We start from the raw sequence: 22,158 nt of genomic DNA on the forward strand, positions 1-22,158 counted from the left end.
CCCAACTTGAGTAAAAGTTGCTATACCAAACATTACCTGTGTATTGCATAATGCTGTGTGTGGGTGTCCTGAGTATGTAAGGACTCCTGGGCTCATGCAGACCCCAGTTAAGTCGGAAGAGACATCCCCAGTTATGTCATTTGAAGGTGGACGCCAGCACGCAGAGCTGTGAGCCTCTTGATCATTGGAACACGTGATTGGCTAGAGAGATGAAGTGTAATAAATAGGAAGACATGTGGTTGAATTTCTAAAATCAAACTCTTCTGTCAAAAATAATCAAGGATGTGACTTTTAAAAGGACTAAAGACAAGACTTTTAAAAGGAATGTTTTCTAATTCTCTGAAGACAAAAAAATCTAGACAGATTATTATACATTACATTTTAACTAATTTTTGTAAGTTACCACTGTTTCACATCAAGCATGTATATCATCCAATCTTTCCCATCATAATACTTGCATTGTGTTAAATACTCGATGTTGCAAGCTGCTGTAGGTGGAGTATATATTAGGAAGCTTCTATTCATATAAGGAATAGAATGTTAGAGCTGAAAAAGTTCTTGCAGCTCATCAGGTACAACCTGTTCAGGTCATCTTGGAAATGCAAATATTGAAGCAAAGAGAGTTGAAGTTATTATTATTATTATCATTATTATTATTATTATCTCATAATGACACAATAGCAAAGGCTAGAACCCAGTCCTTACAGTGTTAAGGCCAGTGTATTTTCCACTCCACTTCACTATATATAATATATTGTTATACTTAACTATGGTAATACATTAATACAGTACATACTATACTACACTATACTAATGAAAAATTCTCATGCAAAATGACTCCTTTGCATAATCCATACCATGCTCTATGCAATGGAACTAGCAAGATCCTAACAGGGACACAAAAGACAAATCATCATCCGGTTTGTGACATGCCTTTGCTGGGTTCCTCTTGAGCACATAGCAGTGTAAAAATAGTTCTCAACAACAGCAACAAAAATGGTCTCTGCTCTTAGGGAGTTTATATGCTAAGGTGACAGGGAGGCAAAACAAATTTTGTATAATTAACAAACAAACATGATAATTGCAGAATATTGTTGAGAAAAGGCAATGATAAGGATTGAAAATGGATGAGTTCAATGGGAAATATTTTGGGAAAGAAATGCATTAAAAGAGCGCGAAGAACAAGATAAAGTGAAAATGGGAGAGGACTAGCTTCAGGAATTTATGTCTGGACCAAAAGATTTGTTACATCTCAAGAATAATGTAGGATTGCCTGGGGATCTTCATCTCATCGGGGGGCAATGCTTACTTTCCAGCTGGGAATCAAGGGCGTCTCCGCCGCTTCTTGCTCATCTTCAAAAGGATGGGGCACTAAAGCTACCTATGCGTAGATTTGCTGTGAGAATTAATGAATAAATAACTGCTGACTGATTAGAACAATATCTGGCAGATAGCTTGCACTCAGTAAATGTCAGCTATCATCATTGTTAGTAGTAGTTTCAGGGTTTTTATTCCTTCTACTGCTATACTACTTGTCTTTGATCATGTTGATTTAATAACCCATGAGTAAATAGCTATAAAAATTGCTGGCCCATCAACCAGTGAGTTCCATAAAACTGTCAAATTAGAATTGTACGTAGTCATTGGTCCATTAGGAACTATTATTAAAAATACAAGAATAGATATGATTGCTATTAAACACAGATAAGATGGAATACACTTGGCAGTAAAGAGTTTGCGAAGTTAGATATTTCTGTAAGTGTTATATCAAAGAAATAAAGAAAACAGCTCTATGTTTTGTTGAGTAAGAATAAACTAAGTCCGTGTTATTCACTAGGTAAATCTGAGGAAAGTTGGACTTACCTTCAATAACGACTTTGCTTAGTTTCCTAAGTGCTGATTCTGTTGCTTTAGTGATCATCCAGTTTGCCTATGGCTGATGAACTTGGACATTTTAATGCACTTTGTAAACAAGTAAAATTCAGTCAGCAGGCCAGTTTTCCAGAATTTTCTAGCCCTGTTGGAATCCCGCCCTTTCAAAGAAGGAAGATGACAGGTGGCATCTATACTAAGGGTGGAGAACCTGTGATCTAGGCTCAGCTTTAGAGTAATGTCACAAACCGAGTAAGAGTTTCTACTGTGCTATGTTGGTTGCTCTGACTCTCAGCACAGGTGAAGTCTATACAAAACTGGACTAGTTGGAGAGCTGTGAGTAATGTTTACTCAGACAACCAGCCTCAGGTAATAGTGGCCATAGGCAACTGAAGTGCATTATCTATAATCACCAAAGAAAGTTCTATAGATTTTTCCCTTAACTTATAAGGATTAACTTAAGTTCTCATGTATCTCAAGAGAAAAACAAAACACCAAAATTTATTTTCTTTTTGTTTATAATCTGCAAAGAATTCTTAAATTCTATTATTCAATTTGGTCTTAAAGGAAAAATATTTTTATAATTATGCCTTAAATATCCGTAATAAAGTGAAATATTCAGTCAACTATCCAGATATATGCTGTGAAAACAGCTTAATATTTGTAAACATCTTCAAGTCTGTTGTTATCTAGAGAAACTATCAAGATGATGAATACTTGGCTAAAGGAATATTTTTTTTTCATCGGAGCATCCTGGCATCCTGAAGATCCACTTAAACAGTGTCAAACTCAGAAGTGACAAAAAGAACAGCTTCAGGAGAGTTTTTTGTATAATGACTCAAAAGGGCAAGCTGGTGACCCAGCACTCCCGCAAAGGATTCTTTTATTAAACTAACACTGAGCAAAAGGGCTTTCTTCTTTGGCTTATCTTGTAGGCAATTAGCACAGGCTTATTGTCATAGCTCCAAATTGCAAAGTCAAAATATTTCATTTAGGGGCCGGCCCAGTGGCACAGTGGTTAAGTGCACACATTCCGCTTTGGCAGCCCGGGGTTCACCGGTTCAGATCCTGGGTGTGGACATGGCACCGGTTGGCAAGCCATGCTGTGGTAGGCGTCCCACATATAAAGTAGAGGAAGATGGGCATGGATGTTAGCTCAGGTCAGTCTTCCTCAGCAAAAAGAGGAGGATTGGGGGCAGATGTTAGCTCAGGGCTAATCTTCCTCAAAAAAAAAAAAAATTCATTTATTCTTCAGGTGGTGAATTTTAACTTACCATTTTAATTTTTTAGCACATTTCCATCTTTTGTCTGATATCAAAGATTATTTGTTCAGACATAACCAGATACATAAAAAGCACTTATAACTATATAGTGAAGGCTTGAGTCTTGGAGTAAAACATTTTAAAATAGGTAAAATGATCATATTTTTATACTAAGTAGGAGTTTTTAGAGGATTTCTTTCTTAGTCCTAAAGACAATATCTAGGATTAATATCTGTATTTCCAGAATATTTAGAAATCTGAGTTCTGACAGGTTTAGAAATTATGTATAAATTCTAGTAATCAAATTATAAAAATAAAACCAGAACTAAACCAAAGACACTATTGGAGATTTATGTTTACATGATGACGAATATAGAAAGTTAAATGGGTTTATTTGTATATTATGTGGTTACAGAGACATTTCTAATGCTTTATATCAGAAATACAAAAAATAATTTCTAAAGTATAATGTAGCAGAATATAGCACGAAAAGCTGAAGCAAAAAATTTAATACATAGCTCTTCTTCCTTTTGGAGAAGAATGCAAAATTATGATATTGACTTTATAGAAGTAAAGAAATTAGATTGCTTTCAAATGCTGAAAAGAAGACTGTAATATAAGAAAAATATTAAAATAGAGCAACAATACTCACTGGCTGGTTTTCAGATTGTTCGATATTCGCTACGTATTTTCCATGCTTTCTGTCCATTCTTGAGCTTGCAATACCACAAACTTAACTCCAAGAATATTTTTCAGTTCAAGCATCTCCTTTTATATCTGCAACCCTGAGAAATAATTAAAATGACTTGTGGAAAATCAACTCTGATGCATCACTACAGGTGTGGATTAGACTAAATAAGTAATTATTCACTAACACGGACTCACCTTAGAGAAGGAAATGAGGTGTCAATTCCAGACAGACCCAAGAAAGCCAATACTGCCTCTGAGAGCTACTGTGACTACCCCCTCAACAACCCTTCTGACAGAAAGGAACTCTGAAAATCTTACAGAATTCTTCCTTTTCTTCCCTTTGGCCTCATCTCTCAAACATTTGTCTTCTATTTTAGGATGAAGCCAAGAAAAAATTCAGGAGTAGAAAGTTTGCCAGTGCTGTTTCTCCACCAGAGCTGAATGCCTTCTCACCCTTAGTGAGCACCATCTCTTAGTCACTCATGGCCTAAGGGTGACTTCACCTTTTCAGTCTCCAGGTTGGTGGTTGGAAGTCTAGGTGGTCAATTGCTTAGTAATTCACATGCATTTAAAAACAGTTAGATTCAGTTTCCCAGGAAACAATGCCAAAGGAATGATGGAATATTGAAAATCTTTAGGAAGAGATTTTCTGTCAAGAAGTTTAGTTTGTCTCAGATTGAAAAAGAATTAACTCTTTTATTGATTTATTTACTCAACAAGTGAGAAGATTGAGTTTCTAAGACGTTCCCGGTGTTTTTCTAGTGCAAAAAGTTCAGTAGCGAACAAAACAGCCCACACCCCATCCTCTTTCAATCCAACACTTTGGGATTCTGATTTTTTTTCAACAGCTCAATCCTTTGAAATCTCTCTTATAAATGTATTCAACACTTTCAGCTTAATGAGTTTTACTAGATCAACTGAAATGACACAGCCTCAGGCCTTAGAACATAAAGAACGTGGAAAAATTGTCAAACAATTGAGAAGGGAGAGGGATTTGTCCTAAAGAGGATTTAAAACATGATGACTTACTCTTATTCCTGTTAAAACAAAACCAAGCATGCCACTGTATGGCCACGGGCCACCAGGGATGTGCATGGGTTGAAGGCATCAACAATATTAAACGTGACCTTCTAATAAACTGATTTATTTGAAAATCAGAATGATATAATTATCAAAGAAGAGGTATAAATTTAACTTTGCTTTAAAATATTACTACACTCTATTCTGCAGAGATATTCATTTTAATTTGGTACTAGAGCAACATAGGATGTAAATAAAACTTCATCCTTTTTTACAGCATGGACACATCATATCAACGGCATAAAAAGTAAAAGTTTACTCTATCTCTTGAATTTCATGCTTACAATCTCTAATTGGCCTAACAGTTGCAAGACTCGGTCAGAAAGTTTGGAAGAAAGTATAGGAAATATTAAAAATTTTTCAAAATAGTAACAAAATTAAACAACACATTGCTCTATGGCTAAATTTACCATGTAAAAAGTAGATTATTCTTCATTTTGCAAAGAACCGTTCTTCAGCATGTATTATTAACAGTTCTTGTAAATATCTTCCTCCAAAGGTAAACAGAAAAAACTGAACACACCTGAATTGTTATAATGAACAGAGAGCATGCATCTCTCTCACTGCCCTGTCAGAAGATCGTACGAAAGACCTTTCTTCGGGGCAGGATTTATAGCCAAAAAGAAATCTGAAAGTCTTGTTGGTTGACATGGAGTTGAGAAAACTCTTTGATAGCTGGCCAGTTTTTAGGTGAAAAAAATGTCCATTTCTCATTCATCTAACAGAAAGTGAATTGCGTTGTTGTCTGAAAAGCTAGGTCAAAACTTTTTTTTTTTTAAATCATCTTGCTCAAATTTTTCTTGCCTGAAATTTCGCTATGCTCTGATTATTTCTTTAGTCAGTTGATGACCTGAGAGCCAACATGACAGCTTCAGCCCTCTGATCTTAGACAACACTTTAGGAACAGAGACTAATTACAGTGTTTCTCATTGTGTTATTAACATGACAACCAAGCAATCAGACCCAGAATTTCAAAGCCTAAGTAAAATACTGACTCGCAGCCCAATTAATTCAAGAGTATGAAAGATTGTTTTGAAAAAAATAGAAACTGGAAAATAAATTTCCAAAATGTCTTACTAAATTTATTATCAAAGCAATTAGAAGCAATCATTAAAATTAAAAATAAAAACTGAAATATTCTGCAAATGTGTTTTACGTACAGTTATCATAACACTATCAGGGTGTTTTTCATTGTATTTTTTTCAAAGCTGAGCCTATTCTTAAAGCAGGTGTTTCTTCACTAAATCAAAAGTAATTAAACAGTATTTCAGTAATACAATGGGATTGTAACAATTAGCCCTACTTAAAATAGAAACTTCAAGAGGAAAAACATGTTTTGACGCATATCATTGAATTTCCTAATTACGAATTTAAAGTATATTTACAGATTTTAAATATGTTTATGCTGGCAGAACATGTTCTTTCATTAATTTATTCCCAACTGTTTATTAAGCACTAACCCCAGGCGTGTCTGGAACCTGGACATCCAGACAGCCTTGATCAAGACAGAAAAGAACTGCTTACACTCTATCCTTTGTGCATTGAATATTTGCCTTTTGATTTTAACTTTCAAATTTGCTTAAAATGTAATATTTTTGTTTAAACAAAGAGAATTTTCTTTTTTTATTTATTTAAAGATAAGCATTTTTTGTATGTTGGGGAATTGATTCCGTAACGGTGAATATATCAGCTTCTACACAATTAAGTAGACAACTGCCTAATTCATCTCTGTTTGACCACAGTGACTGGGAATTCATGGCTTTCCTAGGGGCTGATATTCCATTTTAGGGTGACCGTCACTGTTTGAAAGTTCTTTTTTCTATGGAGCCAAAATTTTCCTTGTTTCTTCACCTAACTTACACTCTGGTCCTGCTGTATCTGGCGACACCCAAAATGAAAGCATTTTCCTTCAGAATATGGATCTATGATCCTTGATGCACAATTCCTAAATCTAAAAGGCTTTGAAAAAACTGAAAATTATTTTATACATTTGGCACAAATTTACTTGGCAGCAAAAGTTAATCCGAACTGATAAAGCTATTTCTAGTCTTCAGATGTTTAATTACAAAAATATTAATATCTATTCCAGGGTTACTATTGCAGTCCTGCTGGTAATTGCATAATGTATCATATTGTCTTTATAAAATTTTCGAAAGTCTGAATTATGAAACAGATCTCGCTCAAGCACTTCCTATGAGGGACTGTGGGTTTGTAGAAATTTTACAAATTTTTTAAAGACAACTAGCATTTCCTTCCTTATTCTCATGACTCTGAAAAACTGCTTCATAAAGACTTCAGTTGGTCGCTGACTCTTATAAATAGCATTTTCTAAATGTGGATGAGAAGAGGAAGAAAAAGAAAAGCTTCAACCTTTGCTGGGTCATAGCCAATGGTGCTACCCTTGGGCAGCCTCTGACACAAGACTTGATTAATGTCATTTTATTAACATTACAGAGATGTTTATGCTATTCCAGTGGGTGTACCACACTGCTCATAGCTAATCCTTGTAAAACCTACAAGAATTAAGTTTTATTATCCACACTTTCCTGATGAGACACATGTGTTTTAAGTGACCTTTTATAAGCCCAAGTTAAGACTAGAGTATGTGGAGTTCAGACTCCCCATCCATTTACTCTCTATACCCATTCATTAATTGTGTCATGTGTACCACTCTGTGCCTTAAGAAGGAGGGGAGAAAAGGTGAAAGATTATTTGGCAGTTACACTTATTGGGAAGACCATACAACAGTTGAAACTGGAGACTCTGGCGACATATCAGGACACATCAGGGAAGTAGAGATGTTTACTGGAAGCAAGGCCGGGGTGGTGCTGCCACCTAGAATTAGACCTGCCCAAAAGGACACAGACTGCTGGAATCCAGGCTCCAAATAATAGCAAGGATTTAGTAACTCCCAGGGTGGAGACACAGCTCATCACCCATGCTGACCCTGCTCATTCTGTCCAGGCATCAAATGGTCGGACTAGAGCACTTAAGAGGTTCACAGAGTGCAGGGTCACCAACCAGCCTTGCAGACTGTATCTTTTTAAGGATCACCCTAGATTTGGGAGCTGAGGTTCACTGAAGGGAATACAGTCCACAGAGATGGGCACAAAAAAGAATAAGGCTGCAGGCCTCATTAAGAATTGCAGCAAATAGACTGGTTGTTAGAATGAGAACTTGGAATGGAAATTTTAGAAAACCTCAGGTCTACAAGGCAGGGCAAAGAGAGAAATTGGTATTCATAAGGTCCGGAACCATAACTAGGTTATCAGAAATGGGTTCTATGGGGAATTGGGGTCAACTGTAAACCTGGGATTAGAATAAGATTCTCAAGCTCTCAGTAGTGGGACATTATAGCCCTGCTCCAGGTACAGTGCGGGACCCAGCAGTCCCAGCGTCCAAAGGTAGGGCTTTGCTTATTTCATCAGCCTCACTCGAGGTGGAGGGTGGGTGGTAAATGATGAGAGCTATATAGGGCTGAATCAATTCATAGAATTTCTATGAGAGTCAAGTTTGGATCTGGAACAAGGATGGCAACTGAGGCATGACCAAAGGAGGCTGTGGTGAATTCAGGTTTGAGGAGCAGGTGGGGAGAGGGCAGCCAGTCAGGGTAGTGAGCTGAGAATTAACCCACTGGGGGTAACATTTGAAATATCGGGAAAGCCAAGGCAGATCTCTATGAGGGTTGAAGCTGGTCATGGTTTGCAAGAGGCAAGTTCTGATCCAGATCTTAAAGGACCTCACACACCCAGATGGGTAGAGAGGAGGAAGGAGAGATTGTAGAGGAGAGATGCTGAGACACACAGGGAAAAGCAGAAAGGAGCAAGGCATTGGGGGAAATTACGATGAGCCATCTGGTAGTAGCATGAGGCTATAATGGAAATAGAGAGATATTAGATCAAATAGACAAAGAGGAAAGGTAAATGCCAGGATGTGAACTTTAAATGTGAATTGAGAGTGAACAAAACGGTAGTATTTTGTCCAAGAAAATAAATGAAAATTATGTTTGGAATAACTAACTATGTAGCTGCTAGTGCCAGTAAAAAAGGAAAGATTATGACTATTCCTGAATTAATTCCAACTATAACACTCATTCATATTGTTGGGTGTCTTTTATGTCCCCTGCTCTCGGATGCTGAGATAGGAATAATGACCCCATCATCTCCCCTGGGGAGGACCACACATAACCAGTCTCCCAGCTTCCATGTGTGTCCCCCTCAAATTCATTCTTCACAAAAATAGCCAGAATGCTCCTTGGAAAATGTCAGGCTGCTTATGTCACTGTCCTGCTCAAAACTCCTAAATGGCTTCCCCTTCCCCTTAGGATAAAATCCCCAATCCTTTCCATGGCTAACAAGGCTATGAACTCAGAGGTCTGCGCCCACCCCTGAAGCCTCATCCTGCACTATTTCACACATCACCTACCACGCCCCAGCCACACTGTTTAAAAAAATGTATAAAGAAACATTTCAAATAGACTAAAAGGTATAAAGAACAATCTGGTAAGTAGCCAAATCTCCATGATTAGTGAGCTTAAGAGATTCAGGCAACATTTCTGAAACCAAATGTGTGGGCATTTTACACACTATCCAGTTCCCTAGCTCTTCGGACACCAGCTGGATGTCCTGCAATTCAATTCAATGCAGATACATCTACCCAGAGTTAGCATCAGATCCCATGGGGTAAAGGACTCAGTCCCACAAAGCTGCCCCAACCTCAGACACCAGTCTCAGGTCCCAGACACCCGTACTGCTGACCCACAAGCTATAAATGGGGGGTTCCCCTCCTCAGGTTTCAAAATTTGCTAGAATGGCTCACAGAACTCAGAAACACACTTCACTTACATTTACCAGTTTATCATAAAGGATGTTATAAAAGGTACAAATGAACAGCCAGATGAAGAGACACATAAGGTGAGGTCTAGAAGTGTCTCGAGTGCAGGAGCTTCTGTCCCCATGGGGCTGGAGTGTGCCACACTCCCAGCATGTGGTATGTTCACCAGCTCAGAAGCTCTCTGAACCCTCTCATTCAGGGATTTTTATGGAGGTTTTATCACATAGGCTTGATGGATTTTTAACTCAATCTCCAGCCCCTCTCCCCTCCCTGGAGGTTGGGGAGTGGGGCTGAAAGTTCCAAGCTTCTAATCAGGGTTTGGTTTTTCTGCTGACCAGCTCCCATCCTGAAGTTATGCAGGGGTCTGCTAAGAGTCTCCTTGTCAAAACAAGACACTCAGTCACCCCCATCACTCAGGAAACCACAAGCAATGTGGGAGCTCTGTATCAGGAACTGAGGACAAAGACCAAATATCTTTGAGTGATATGACACAGATAAAAACTGTTCACATATAATTAGAACCACCTCTGTCCTTATTCCTGATCGTACTCTCCTCCCTCCATTATATTTCCCATATATTTTTTTATGTTTTAATACATTCCAAAAAATATATAATATTGTTTGCATGTTTTAAAATATGTATGAAACCTATTACATGGTATTTTCCCACAATATGGGGTTTTTTTGGGCCCAGATTACATTTATAAAATTCAACTACACTGACATCTATAACTCTTATTTCATTCATTTTCACTGTTTTATAGTATTTCATTGATTGAATACATTACAGTTATTAATTTATTTTCCTGTTAGTATAAATTGAGTCTGCTTCCATTTTTTACTATGATTATTATAGTGTATGCCCTTCTGGGAACATTTATTAAAATGTTTCTAGATGTATAATTGAGTGAAATTCCTGGATCATCAGGTGTGTATTTTTCCAACTTAACACATGTTCCCAAAATTGTCTCCAAGGTTGTATGAATATTCACTTCTGTAACAGTATTCTCATTTTTCCATAAAATACTAATACTCAGTGTTGTCAGATTTTTAATTTTGCTACCACATATGGTATAAAAATATTCTGCTGAGTTCACCCTTTTTTTCACCCTGCTTACCTGCAAGTTGAAGTGTATAGGGTTCCTTTGTTTCTGAGTTACACAAGAGAGTTTCTTGTGAGATCTTTTGTTTTGCTTACTCTGTCTTTTTGTTTTGTCTTGTTTGGATTTTAGTAATAAATGTGAGGAGATCAGAACTAGGTGGTTGTTTCCATACTACAGGAATTAGGAGCCTTCTATCTTTTGTCATACATTCATTAAATTGTGATCACATTATACACATACACGATACATATAGTATAGTATCTTCGTTTTCATTTAACACTTTAGCATATGCATTTGCCCCAGTAATTTAAAATCTTTCAAAAACATCACATTCAATGTCATTGTCAGGTGTGACATCATGTCGAGTGTGTGAGCTCATTGTCATTCACTGGTTCATGACTGAGTTCAGGGCAATAGGAAAGGGGAGCATAGAACTGATATAAGAAATGACTAGCATGTGTCTTACTGCTAGAAATTACAGGCCCCAGTCTTGGGAGGGAAGCCCCAGTTTGGATGTCCAGTGTGGAAGCTCCTGGGAAGCCAAGAGGAACTAGACATTGAGCACAAGGGCTGGGGAAACACAAGGGGCACCACTGGTCACCAAATGTCATCTTCTTGTACCACAGTGTATAGGTCTCAGCTAAAGGAAGCTTGAGGAGGAGCAAAACACTGGCTGCACTCACAACTCAGAATAGGTGTATTTTCACTTGGGTATCAATCAAAACCAGAGCAGGTGAAGTACAGGTAGATTGGAACCTTGAAACAGAACTGAGCACACGGGCTGAGTGCACGACTAGCTTAGCCATGTGAATTCCTGCAAAAATGTGGCCCTCCCAAACAATATTTTCCCCATCTGTTAAATAAATGTGTTAAGACCAGGTGGTAACCACAATCTCCTTTGGTTCAATGATGGATAAATTTGCAAGCAAGAAAAGTCACTTTAAGTAACTCCACTGGATCAACGTCTTTCATTCTTCACTTTGCTCTCAGACCTAAAATGTAAGAGTCTCCTTTTTGGTTTCAAGAGTTAAACCCAGGGAGCCAACCCCAGAGCCCAGCGGTTAAGTTCACCTGCTCCGCTTTGGCAGCCCCAGGTTTCGCCACTTCAGATCCTGGACGTGGACCTAGCACTGCTCATCAAGCCATGCTGAGTTGGCGTCCCACATAGTAGAACTAGAAGGACCTACAACTAGAATATGCAGCTATGTACTGGGGGGCTTTGAGGAGAAGAAGGGAAAAAAAAGAGTTAAGCTCAGACCCTCCTTAATGAGCCTCTAAGCAGGGATGAGGGTACCGTGTGGAGTGAACGCTGGAGCCCAACACACCCAACTAATCACCAAGCACCGTGAATAAGCAGTCCAAATCAGATTTCTCCCTGGGATGAAGACTCAGAGTTATAGGCACAAGGTGAGGTGACTATGCAGTCAGGCACACAGATCTGAATCAAGTCACCAAGCAAAGAGGAAAAACCAGGGAGTGGGGGAGATCAACACGGAGGGCTGAGAGAAAGGTCCATCAGTCTCAGAGGCAGGAGGGAAGGACAGAGAAGCAGACCACCCACAGAGCAGAGCTCTGGGGCATTAAACACTGATGTCTTCCAACTGAGCCTCCTTTGCAAAACAGGAAGGAAAAAATATCCTTCCACTGCCAGGATGTTTGCTCTCTTCACACCTATTTATCCCACCTAAAACAAGAGTCCAAAATGTTGTTTTATCTTTTGTGTGTGTTGTGTTATTCTCTAGTTGTGTGTATACTCTTTTTCCTGAAGAAGAATATTGATTCCTTAAAGGGGGTCCCTCACAAATCTACTTCTCTTGCTTTCCCTTTCCATGCATTGAACTGATCATGCATTATTAAAATGTTTTGCACAGAAATGTTGGTCATGAGTGGCCCAAACATTACCTGTCCATGATGGAAGTCTCTGGTCAATGTGAGCATCCAAAGTGCCCAGTTGATAAAAGTATCAGGGACATCCCTACCAGCCTCACCAGTGACATCAGCTGATGGTGGAAACTTACACACTGAACTGCGAGCTTCCTGGTCATTTGGACTTGGGAATGGCTACAGGGATGAAATGTTTGGAAAACAGAAAACCCATTGAGTTGAACTTCCCAAGTAAAATTATTCCAACCAATATAATCTGTATTTTGACATGTTATATTTTATTCCATTGACCCAAATAGCTCTTGATGGAATAAAGAGTTATGCTAGTTTAATACCATAAGATAGTGGAAAAATCACAATTGAAACATTACTTTTGTAAGAACAAAAAGTCAAGGATTTTTTTCTTTCAAAGTAATAAAATGTAATCATAAATATATTTACACACACACACAATAGTACCAAAATATTTAATGGTTAGGAGGAATTAAAGATTAGAAGAAGTCTGGTATCAACCAATTGCAATTGAGAGAAACATACTAAACAAGATGTCATTGAGTATGGGACAGCTGCTGTCTGAGTCTCAGCAGACCAGTTCACACACCACCAAAGCTGCTAGAGATCCAAGTCATAAAAACTTCCCAGCTCATCATGAAACAAGTCTCATTCTTCTTCAGAGTCTGTCAGGTCATCATTCCATACCTATTTTGCTTTGTTTTGTTGTTTCTTCTGGCCCCTTCACCCAAACTCCTGCATCAGGAAATGTTCTCTTTTGAACACCACAGGGGAAGCCTGGGAGTCCATGAGGGGGCCTGGTGAGTGTGAGTGGAGTGTAGGGTTTCTCAGGGAGGCAAACAGGGCACAGGTGGAGCCTGCACGAGACCCTATATGGCTTCAGGATGTATAGCCAGTGTGCGTGCAGGTCCTGATGGAGGGGCGGGGTGAGGATGGGTCTGGATGCTCTGAGCATCAGGGGATGCTCAGATAAAGGCCACATCAGGCCCAATGCACTGCAGCCCATGACCCCTCATCCCAGAGGAAGCCCAGCCTCATAGGGTCTTGGGAAACTCCTGGATGCCCTGGAGGCGGGTGCCACAGACCCTTCATCCCATATTCATTCATATGAAATCTGGTCCAAGACATCTATCAAGCATACCCTAATCAGCATCAATTTTAAAAGAATTCTGTAATGTTTCATGTCTTAAGCTGAGTGGTGGATGCAAGGCTTTATATTCCTCTTTACAGCTTTTGAATATCTGAAATATTTTATACTTAATTTGTAAAGAAAAAAATAAGATAGTTTTTCAAAATAAAGTGTTTTTTTTGTAGTAGGCTTAGAAGAAGGGAAAAATCCAATGTACTATTTTAAAGAGAAGTAGAATCATTTATATCAGAATTTGGGGGGACACTCTGTTACCTCTAGAAACACCATAGAATAATCTGGGACTTTCTTAATAATAGGATAGTAAATGTGCTATTTCCACTTTCTCTCTCTCTAGATCTTGCAATTCCTACATGGTTATTAAATTTGCTGGTCAACAATGTTAAATAGGTAAATTATTTGTGTGGGTAGGACACTGGTCCGTTGTGACACCAGTACTAAAAATAAAAGCATTATTGTGAGTAAATATACACAAGCATACTTCCTAGGTAAGGTATTGGAGGTATTCATTAATTTTCAAAGTTAACAATTGCAGTGGAATAAGCAAACTTTCAGTACATTCTGTGAATCACTGAGAAGCAGAGGAAATCTGAATTCCCCTCTATAAATAGCTGTGCTTTATTTCAAATGTACTGATACCATCATTTAGTCTTCAGTCATTACTCAATTTGCCTGAGGCTGATGAACTTGACCATCTAATGCACTCTGTAATCAAAGCAAAACTCAATCATCAAGTCAGTTTCCTGAATCTCATTCTCCTGTTAGAAACCCAGCCCTTTCTAAGAAACAAGACAACAGGCAGTGTTTTTATCACTGGTGAAAAAACAATGATCCTGAGGCCAGTCTGCCCTGCAGGAGAATTTTGGCCTTTGTCACCAAGACTGCTGTCCAAGTCACAATCTTTATTTTGTTTTGCTCTGACTCTGGTTTGACTCTCAATTTTAAGTTTTGAATAGATGGAGAGCTGAGGATAATGTTTAATCAACTAATCAGAATTAGTCAACAAAGCCATTCATTACAACTGAAAAGTATTTGGAATATTGAAAAGCTATAGAGTTATAACTTAAGATACAATGTTTTTCTAAGAGAGAAAAACAATACCTAGAATGCTTCTTTAGACGTAAATTTCAAGTAATATTTTATTCTATTGGTTGAAATTGTTCTCACGTGGAAAAGGTTTCCCTACCACTATGTGAAAATGTCGAAAGATCCACATGAAAGTAAAATTTACAGTGAGAGAGCATCCTACACCTTGTTTTCTATAGAATTTGAAACATTTCACACTTCGTTATTATCTGAACTTTGTTACTATTGACAAATAGAAATGGCAAGCAATAGGATATATTGGAATGTATGAGAAAGCCATTTGGTGTAAACCTAATTTGGCCTGACTGTTTTTTCCAAAAGAGCCTGACATGGCCATTGAGCATTCATTGTATATCTGCTTTAAACATTTACTATGGCAAGAACAAATGCCCTTAAGATAAAGGTGCAACTGCCCCCCACGTTGGTATTTCCTTAAGGATAAGCATCTTTCCTTAGGCTAGGAACTGATTGCTGTGCTCACCTTTGGCCTCCCAGCTCACCTGTGACCACCCAGCTCGAGACAACAGACCTGCCACCCTGTGTGTCCACCGAGACAGCAGACCTACCTGCTGTGTCCATCAATCGCCATGCCAACAGAGCAGTCTTGTAACTATTGTAAAAGGGACATTTCAATCATATATGAAACATCCTCTTTGGGGGTACATAACCATTCTGTACGCCCTATTTCTTCGGTGCCCTTCCTTCCTTAGGGAAGGAAGGCCTTGGGCCATGGTCCTCACATATTGGCTCAGAATAAGCTCACCCAAATTTTCATCTATAGATTGGTTATGGATTATTTTCATTGACACTATCTAAAAAAACCATCAATGTGAACTATTGCCTTACTAAAGGCAACTACTTCTTTTTTTAATCTGAGTATTTTAACATAATGATGATCCAGTTCTGAGGATTCAGAGACACCTGGAGACCATTTTCTGTGGGTCACATGAACTAGAATCAAGATGTTTTCTAAAAATTTCTTACTTTTGAACAGAAGCATCTTCCTCAACTTCAATCATGCAATAAATATTTATTGAGCAAGATGATTTTCTTCCTTAGTCTATCTCATGGACAGAGAAAAATACATTGCCACACACTTATAATTATTCTTTAAACTACCCATTTCAAACTACATTTTTGTATTTGTTTCTATTATCAGGGCAAATTTAAAAATTTAACAGCAGGTTCACTTTTGGTATGTGTAGGGGAGGAAGACATTTCCTCTACCCACTCTGGGTCCTTCTGGCCGGAAAACAAATTAAATTCACATGAGACAGAATAACAGGAGAAGATTAAACAAAGCTTTATGTCATGTATATATGGGAGAGGCTCAGGCAAACTGAGCAACTCACCAAAATGGCTGAAGCCACCACCTTAAATATCACCTTCAGCTAAAGGCAAAGGAGGATGTTGGGGGTCAAGGGAGTCAGTTAGGGGAGGTTACCAAAAAAGGACAGTAAACAAGGGTAAGGTTATTATGCAGATTTAAGTCCTTGCCTTCTGCATTGGTATGAGTTTCTAGAGATGAGGTCATCCCCCTTCTTCCTGGTACAGAGAGGGAGACACCTTTACAGATGGAGATTCCCTTTACAAATGTAAATGTCTCTTACAAAGGGTAAGTAAATTCTACTTTTCAGAGTTTCTTTCCTGTCTGTAGTTTTTAAAAGTAACCAGCCCACAATAATCCTCATGCCAAAGAGACATATCTTGGGGTGGCCAATTCCAGTCCCCCACAGAGGCAGTCAAGGTAAAATAGTTTTATTCTTTTGGGAAAATGCCTGTGTCATTAACCTTCATTGTCTACACATCCATCAAATTTGTCAAATCAAAATCACCCACCGACAGGTTAAAATTAAAAGACATTATCAAGACATTAAAATTGACATTACCAAGTGTTGGTAAGATGTGGCTCAACTGGAACCCTCATACATTACTGGTGGGAGTGGAAAATGATTCAAATACTTTAGAAAGCTGTCTAGCGGTTTCTACTAAAGTAATATGTATGCCTATCCTATGATTTAGCTGCTCCACCCCTAGATATATCTCCAAGAGATTGAGTGCTTATGTCCAAAAAAGACACGTAGAAGAAGATTCATATATTGTTATAGCCACAAACTGGAAATGATCCAAATGCCTATAATGGATAAATAAATTGTGGCCTACTCTCTTTTCTTAGAGAAGCTGCATTTGTTTCAACACCAAATTCCAACGTGAATTCACTATGTCCTCGAAAGAAAAATGAAGAAACAAAAACTGGAATACTACACATATATTAAATAAATACACACACATATAATTTTTAAATCAACAATATGTTGTATGTTCACCCACTCTATCTAGTGAAAGAAATCAGATACATGTATGATTCCATTATAGGAAGTTCAAGAATGGACAAAGTAATCAGATGATGATAGAGGTCAAAATGGTTGTTTATCCTGGAGTATGGTGGAGGAGTTGACAGGAAAGGGACATGAAGGAATCTTACAAGGTACCAGAAATGTTCTGTATCTTGATCTGGGTGATAGTTATACATATGTACAAATATATTAACAATACTCCAGCTGTACATTTCAGATTAATGCACTTTACTCTATGGATATTCTTCCTCAATAAAAAAGAAAAGAAAGAAAATTAACCATTAACAGAGTTGACAGCGAAATTCAAGATGAGGAATCTAAGTCTAGGAAGGAAATATCACACAACCTATGCAGCACGAATTCCATGTTGAACGCCTCTCCTTTTAGTCAAGTGCCCTTTCCACACTGACTATGTCATGAGAGATTATGTAGAAGGTAAACATCCCAGTAGCTGTCAATAACAGGTCTTTTAAAAAACAAAGAAAAGCAAGGATTGAAGTTTTAGAATTGGAGAAGATCCCAGAAGGCAATTGCTCTTAAGTGAAGATTTCTACTCTCATCTTAGACAATAATAAAATGGGTCTGAGGTTTGGTTGTTAGTCAGAAACTTAAATGATATTCTCAATGTCTGAGAAAATCTCAAAGGAAAATGTTCACAGTAAATGAGATATGCACCTTAACACTCTTTAGAAAGCAATGTTTTATAAGTCTAATTTTTATTAAACTTAGAAATGCTTAATTTTAAAAAATAATTTATTCATTAAGGAATTGTTTAGGGGCCAGCCCAGTAAAGTTGTGGTTAAGTTTGGGGATTCCACGTCAGCAGCCCAGGGTTCATGGATTTGGATCCCAGGCACAGACCTACACACCTCTCATCAAGCAATGCTGTACAACCCCTAATAACAAAGAATTGTTTAACCCAAAATGTTAATAGTGCCAAGGCTGAGAAACTGCTCTAGGACATAACGAGCATGAAAAATCTGTAGAAAGCAAGGAAAGTATTTGTTCCAAGGAGCAATGAACACACGATGCCTGCCCCGCAATAAAATTAAGCCAGAGAAGCCACTGTGTGGCCTCTGGGCAAGGGTATTATGAGGGGCCCACGTGATGTGAAAGTTTTCATAGTAACAAACATGAACATTGAATTTAATTCAACTGAAAATCAGTCTGTTATCAATAGCCAACAAAATTTATGAACCTTAAATAGAATAGAAATTAAACTGGCTTTTCTTTAAAATATGGCTACATATTTCAAAAATACAAGTTGTCCTAAGTAACCATTCTTTCCTTCACTCTCATTGTAAGAGAACTCCCATATTTTCAGCTGGGCACATGGACTCTCAGAATAAAGACAGCATTTGCCGGTCCCCTTTGATGCTAGGTGCAACCATATGACTAAGTTCTATATAATAGGACATTAGCCTAAGTTATGTTTGCAATGTCAAAGTTAATCATTTAACCCTTCTTGGTTGCTGGAATGCAGATGAGGTGGTGCATAATCTCAGGCCATATATTGAAGGCCAACACCCTAAGGATAGTGGAGCAACAGGAGACAAAGTGAGAAGGAGCCTGGGCCAATTCCACATAGCAAAACTCAAGAGGAGCCTAAAATACTACCTTACTACGATACTGAGATACACATCTTAATTTGGAATTGGGGTGACATAACCACAGAACAAATAAGACTCCATAAGCATTCAATTGTACATCTGTGTTATCCAACAGCCTGGAGAGTGGTACATCATTCTATCACTTGTGCAGAAACTTTTAATTCCCACTCTCAAAATCCTAAATGACCTATTTACAGAGTACCAAAGAAAATATAAACTGAACACTTAAAAATCATGTTATTGTGTACAATCATGTATTGTATTATGCAGATATTTGGATTTTTAAAAAATACCTCACATTTCTTGTGCATTTTGTATTCGATAGGGCAAGGTAATTGGATTAGAATATGTATGAAAAGTATATGGATACACCTTACTATTTCTCACACTCTTCTATTAAATCTCTTTAAATTAAACAGACATTTTAGCCAAAAATATTAGCTAAATATTTTTCTTGTACAACAGAGTGATTGAGAGCTTTGATATTTGAGTTTTTATTAGCCAAGTTTGTTAGCAGAGGGCTGTTTTAGATTCATCTAGTAATAGAGTGAACACCACTATTGTCTTAAATGCTGGGTCAACACTGACTTTGTATAAAACCATTTATCCATATCATATACTTTCGTGGATGAAATTTGACCATGAGCATCGTGATGATAATTAAAACATCTATGCATCCCTCCTTTTCTCTATTGCTACACTGAGAACCAGTATGACAGCTCAAGCTCTTTGATCCTTGGCAATCACTTAAGCAAAGAGATTGTTATAGTCATCATATTTTCTATGTACTTGATATAGCAATTAACTAGCCAGATATCAGATTTCAAAATCTAACTACTGTTGTTATTTGAAGTTCTTATACAATACAAATAGTTCTAATGTATAAGAATATCATTATGAAAAAGTCACAAGGAGATACAAAAGAAACTTTCATGAGTAATATTAGAATCAATATCAGTGCAATTATTGCATTGCATAAAATATAATTCTTTTAAATCCTATTGATTACAATTCTATGTTATATTAATATAAATGATTATTATAAAACAAATTTATTTTAATTTTAGTTTTCACAGTTCTGGTCCTAGTATCTACAGGAGAATGTTCTTCCAATGAAGTAAAACCAATTAAAAATTATTTAAGGAACACTGTGGTACCACAATTAGTAGTACAAGCAAAATAGAAACTTAATCAACATTTCAGTACAAGTTCAGTTGCAGTTCAGTGATTTTTCTAATTCGAAATTACTTGAGAGCCCCAATCCATGTTGATCTAAAACTTGGTAAATATGCTTTTATTAAGGGAATATTGCCTTTCATTTGTAAAATAGACACTCATTTCACTCAACAAAAGTTTATTGAGCAGCTAATTTGTGCCAGTTACTGTTCAGAGCAGAGTAAATAACATAGAGAAGATCCCTCCCATCAAGGAGTTTACAATCTAGTCTTTGTTTATAAATTGGGTGACCATGTATTTTATCATCTAAACCAAGATGCTTTTGAGGGTGAAAAAACTCACTATTAATATTATTCTGATACAAACGGTGTAATCTAAGACTGTCCCAGGAAAACTGGGATGTATGGTCACCTCACCAATAAATGACATATTGGAATTCAGATTATAACTTTCAAAATTTGTTTAAATTTTAATATTTTGGTATATTAAGGATAACATCGTTTTACTATTTATAAATTTACGGTTATATGTAAAAAAGTTTTTAAAGATCCTAGATATAATTCAGTCCTCCATTGAATGAAGGCCAACTGTATCATTCAAACTCTTGTGCCCAGTGCCAGTGACTAGAGTTAATGAGTTTTCTAGGATTTCGGCATTTTATTTTCTGATGACACTCATTTCCAAAAACATTTCCTTATATTGTGTTGAAATGTTCCTCCCTGTAGCTTTAACTGATTTCCCCTGTTTCTTTTTTTCTAGAGACAAAATAAATATTTTCTTCTAAATAACAGTTTTTAAGCTTTTAAGGAGAAATACTATAGGTTTTTTTTACTCTAAAAATATTATTTCTTAGAGGCTAAAATTGGTCAGTTGACTTTTACGTAAGTCTGATATTCAAATTTCTTTTAAAACATGTGAGTGGTAGGAGAGAGAATCACTCTGTTTATTATCAAATGTCACTCAATCGCCCTTAGTGGACAACATCCCTGATAAGATGCAGTTGTCATTAATAGTGACATTTACTATGGGTGCACCATGGGATCATAATCTAATTCTAATTATGCATGAAGAATTATTATTCCCACTTATCTGGTGGGATATAGAAGCTTTATGAAATACTTTTTGAATTCCAAGGTATTTTTAGAGTGCCCCTTCCATTGACTAGGCATTACTCTGTGCTAAGGAGGAAAACAATGGGGGGAAGGGGCCAGGGAAAGACATTTAGTACATTAACTCTGTTATAAAGACCAAACAACAATAATGAATACCAACAAGACTTGAGTGACATATTTTAGGATTTATCATGCTGGCGGGATAAATATAACTCCTTCTCAGTCATAGTTGGGTCTGGAACTGAGGCAGGAACTAGGGCTATAGGTGGGGAGGGGGTGGTTCAGAGGATTGAGTTGGGGGGACCTGAAGGAGGCTCAACCAAAGCCAGTGAGATGGGGCTGAGAATAAGTGGGTCTGATGAGACCATTAAAAAATAAAGCAAATAAATAGTTTGAATCTCGCCCTGCATGTAGCAGTCAAGTTCTGATCCAGATGTTCAAGGTCATGATGGGCAAGGCTAGCAGATGAGAAAAAGGAGGGCACTGTAGAAGAGCAGAAAGAGGTAAAGCATTAAAAGGGAGGATAGAGATTGATGGAGACAGCTCTGAGGGTACAGCAGGTTATGTTAGGAACAGAGAGAAATGCTATTCAATAATTACAGGAAACTGGAGTTAAATGACAATATGAGACTTCTGATATTTTATGTAGAAATGGTAGATCAAACAGCAACATTTTAAACAGGAAAATAATGTGAAAGTTATATTTGGATAATTAAAGCTAAACATAGGCTTACCCACTGATACATGACACAGACATTTTGTTGAATGACAGAAGCCATGTTCAAAAGCATCTGAACCATGAGGTGACATTTATGTGAAGATGAAGAACAGGCAAAACTAATCTGTGGTGACAGAATTCAGAATAATGCTTACCTCTGGGGAAATGGGGTGCTAGTACTGGGAATAAGGCAACTTTCTGAAATGATGGAATGTT

General features: G+C 37.5%; 1 protein-coding gene across 1 annotated transcript in view; it reads right to left on the reverse strand.

The window, feature by feature from the left end:
• Nucleotides 1-22,158, reverse strand: part of LOC106835401 (dynactin-associated protein) — a 44,695-nt gene that overhangs the window by 8,306 nt on the left and 14,231 nt on the right. Inside the window, exons 2-3 of the mRNA XM_014847752.3 lie at nucleotides 3,787-3,919; nucleotides 37-201 (exon numbers count right to left, since the gene is read on the reverse strand). Coding sequence (XP_014703238.2) covers nucleotides 37-201; nucleotides 3,787-3,843 — 222 coding nt within the window. The 5' untranslated portion in view covers nucleotides 3,844-3,919. The remainder of the gene's footprint in view (nucleotides 1-36; nucleotides 202-3,786; nucleotides 3,920-22,158) is intronic.

Source organism: Equus asinus, chromosome 7 (assembly GCF_041296235.1).
Source record: "Equus asinus isolate D_3611 breed Donkey chromosome 7, EquAss-T2T_v2, whole genome shotgun sequence".
Classification (NCBI taxonomy): Eukaryota; Metazoa; Chordata; class Mammalia; order Perissodactyla; family Equidae; genus Equus; species Equus asinus.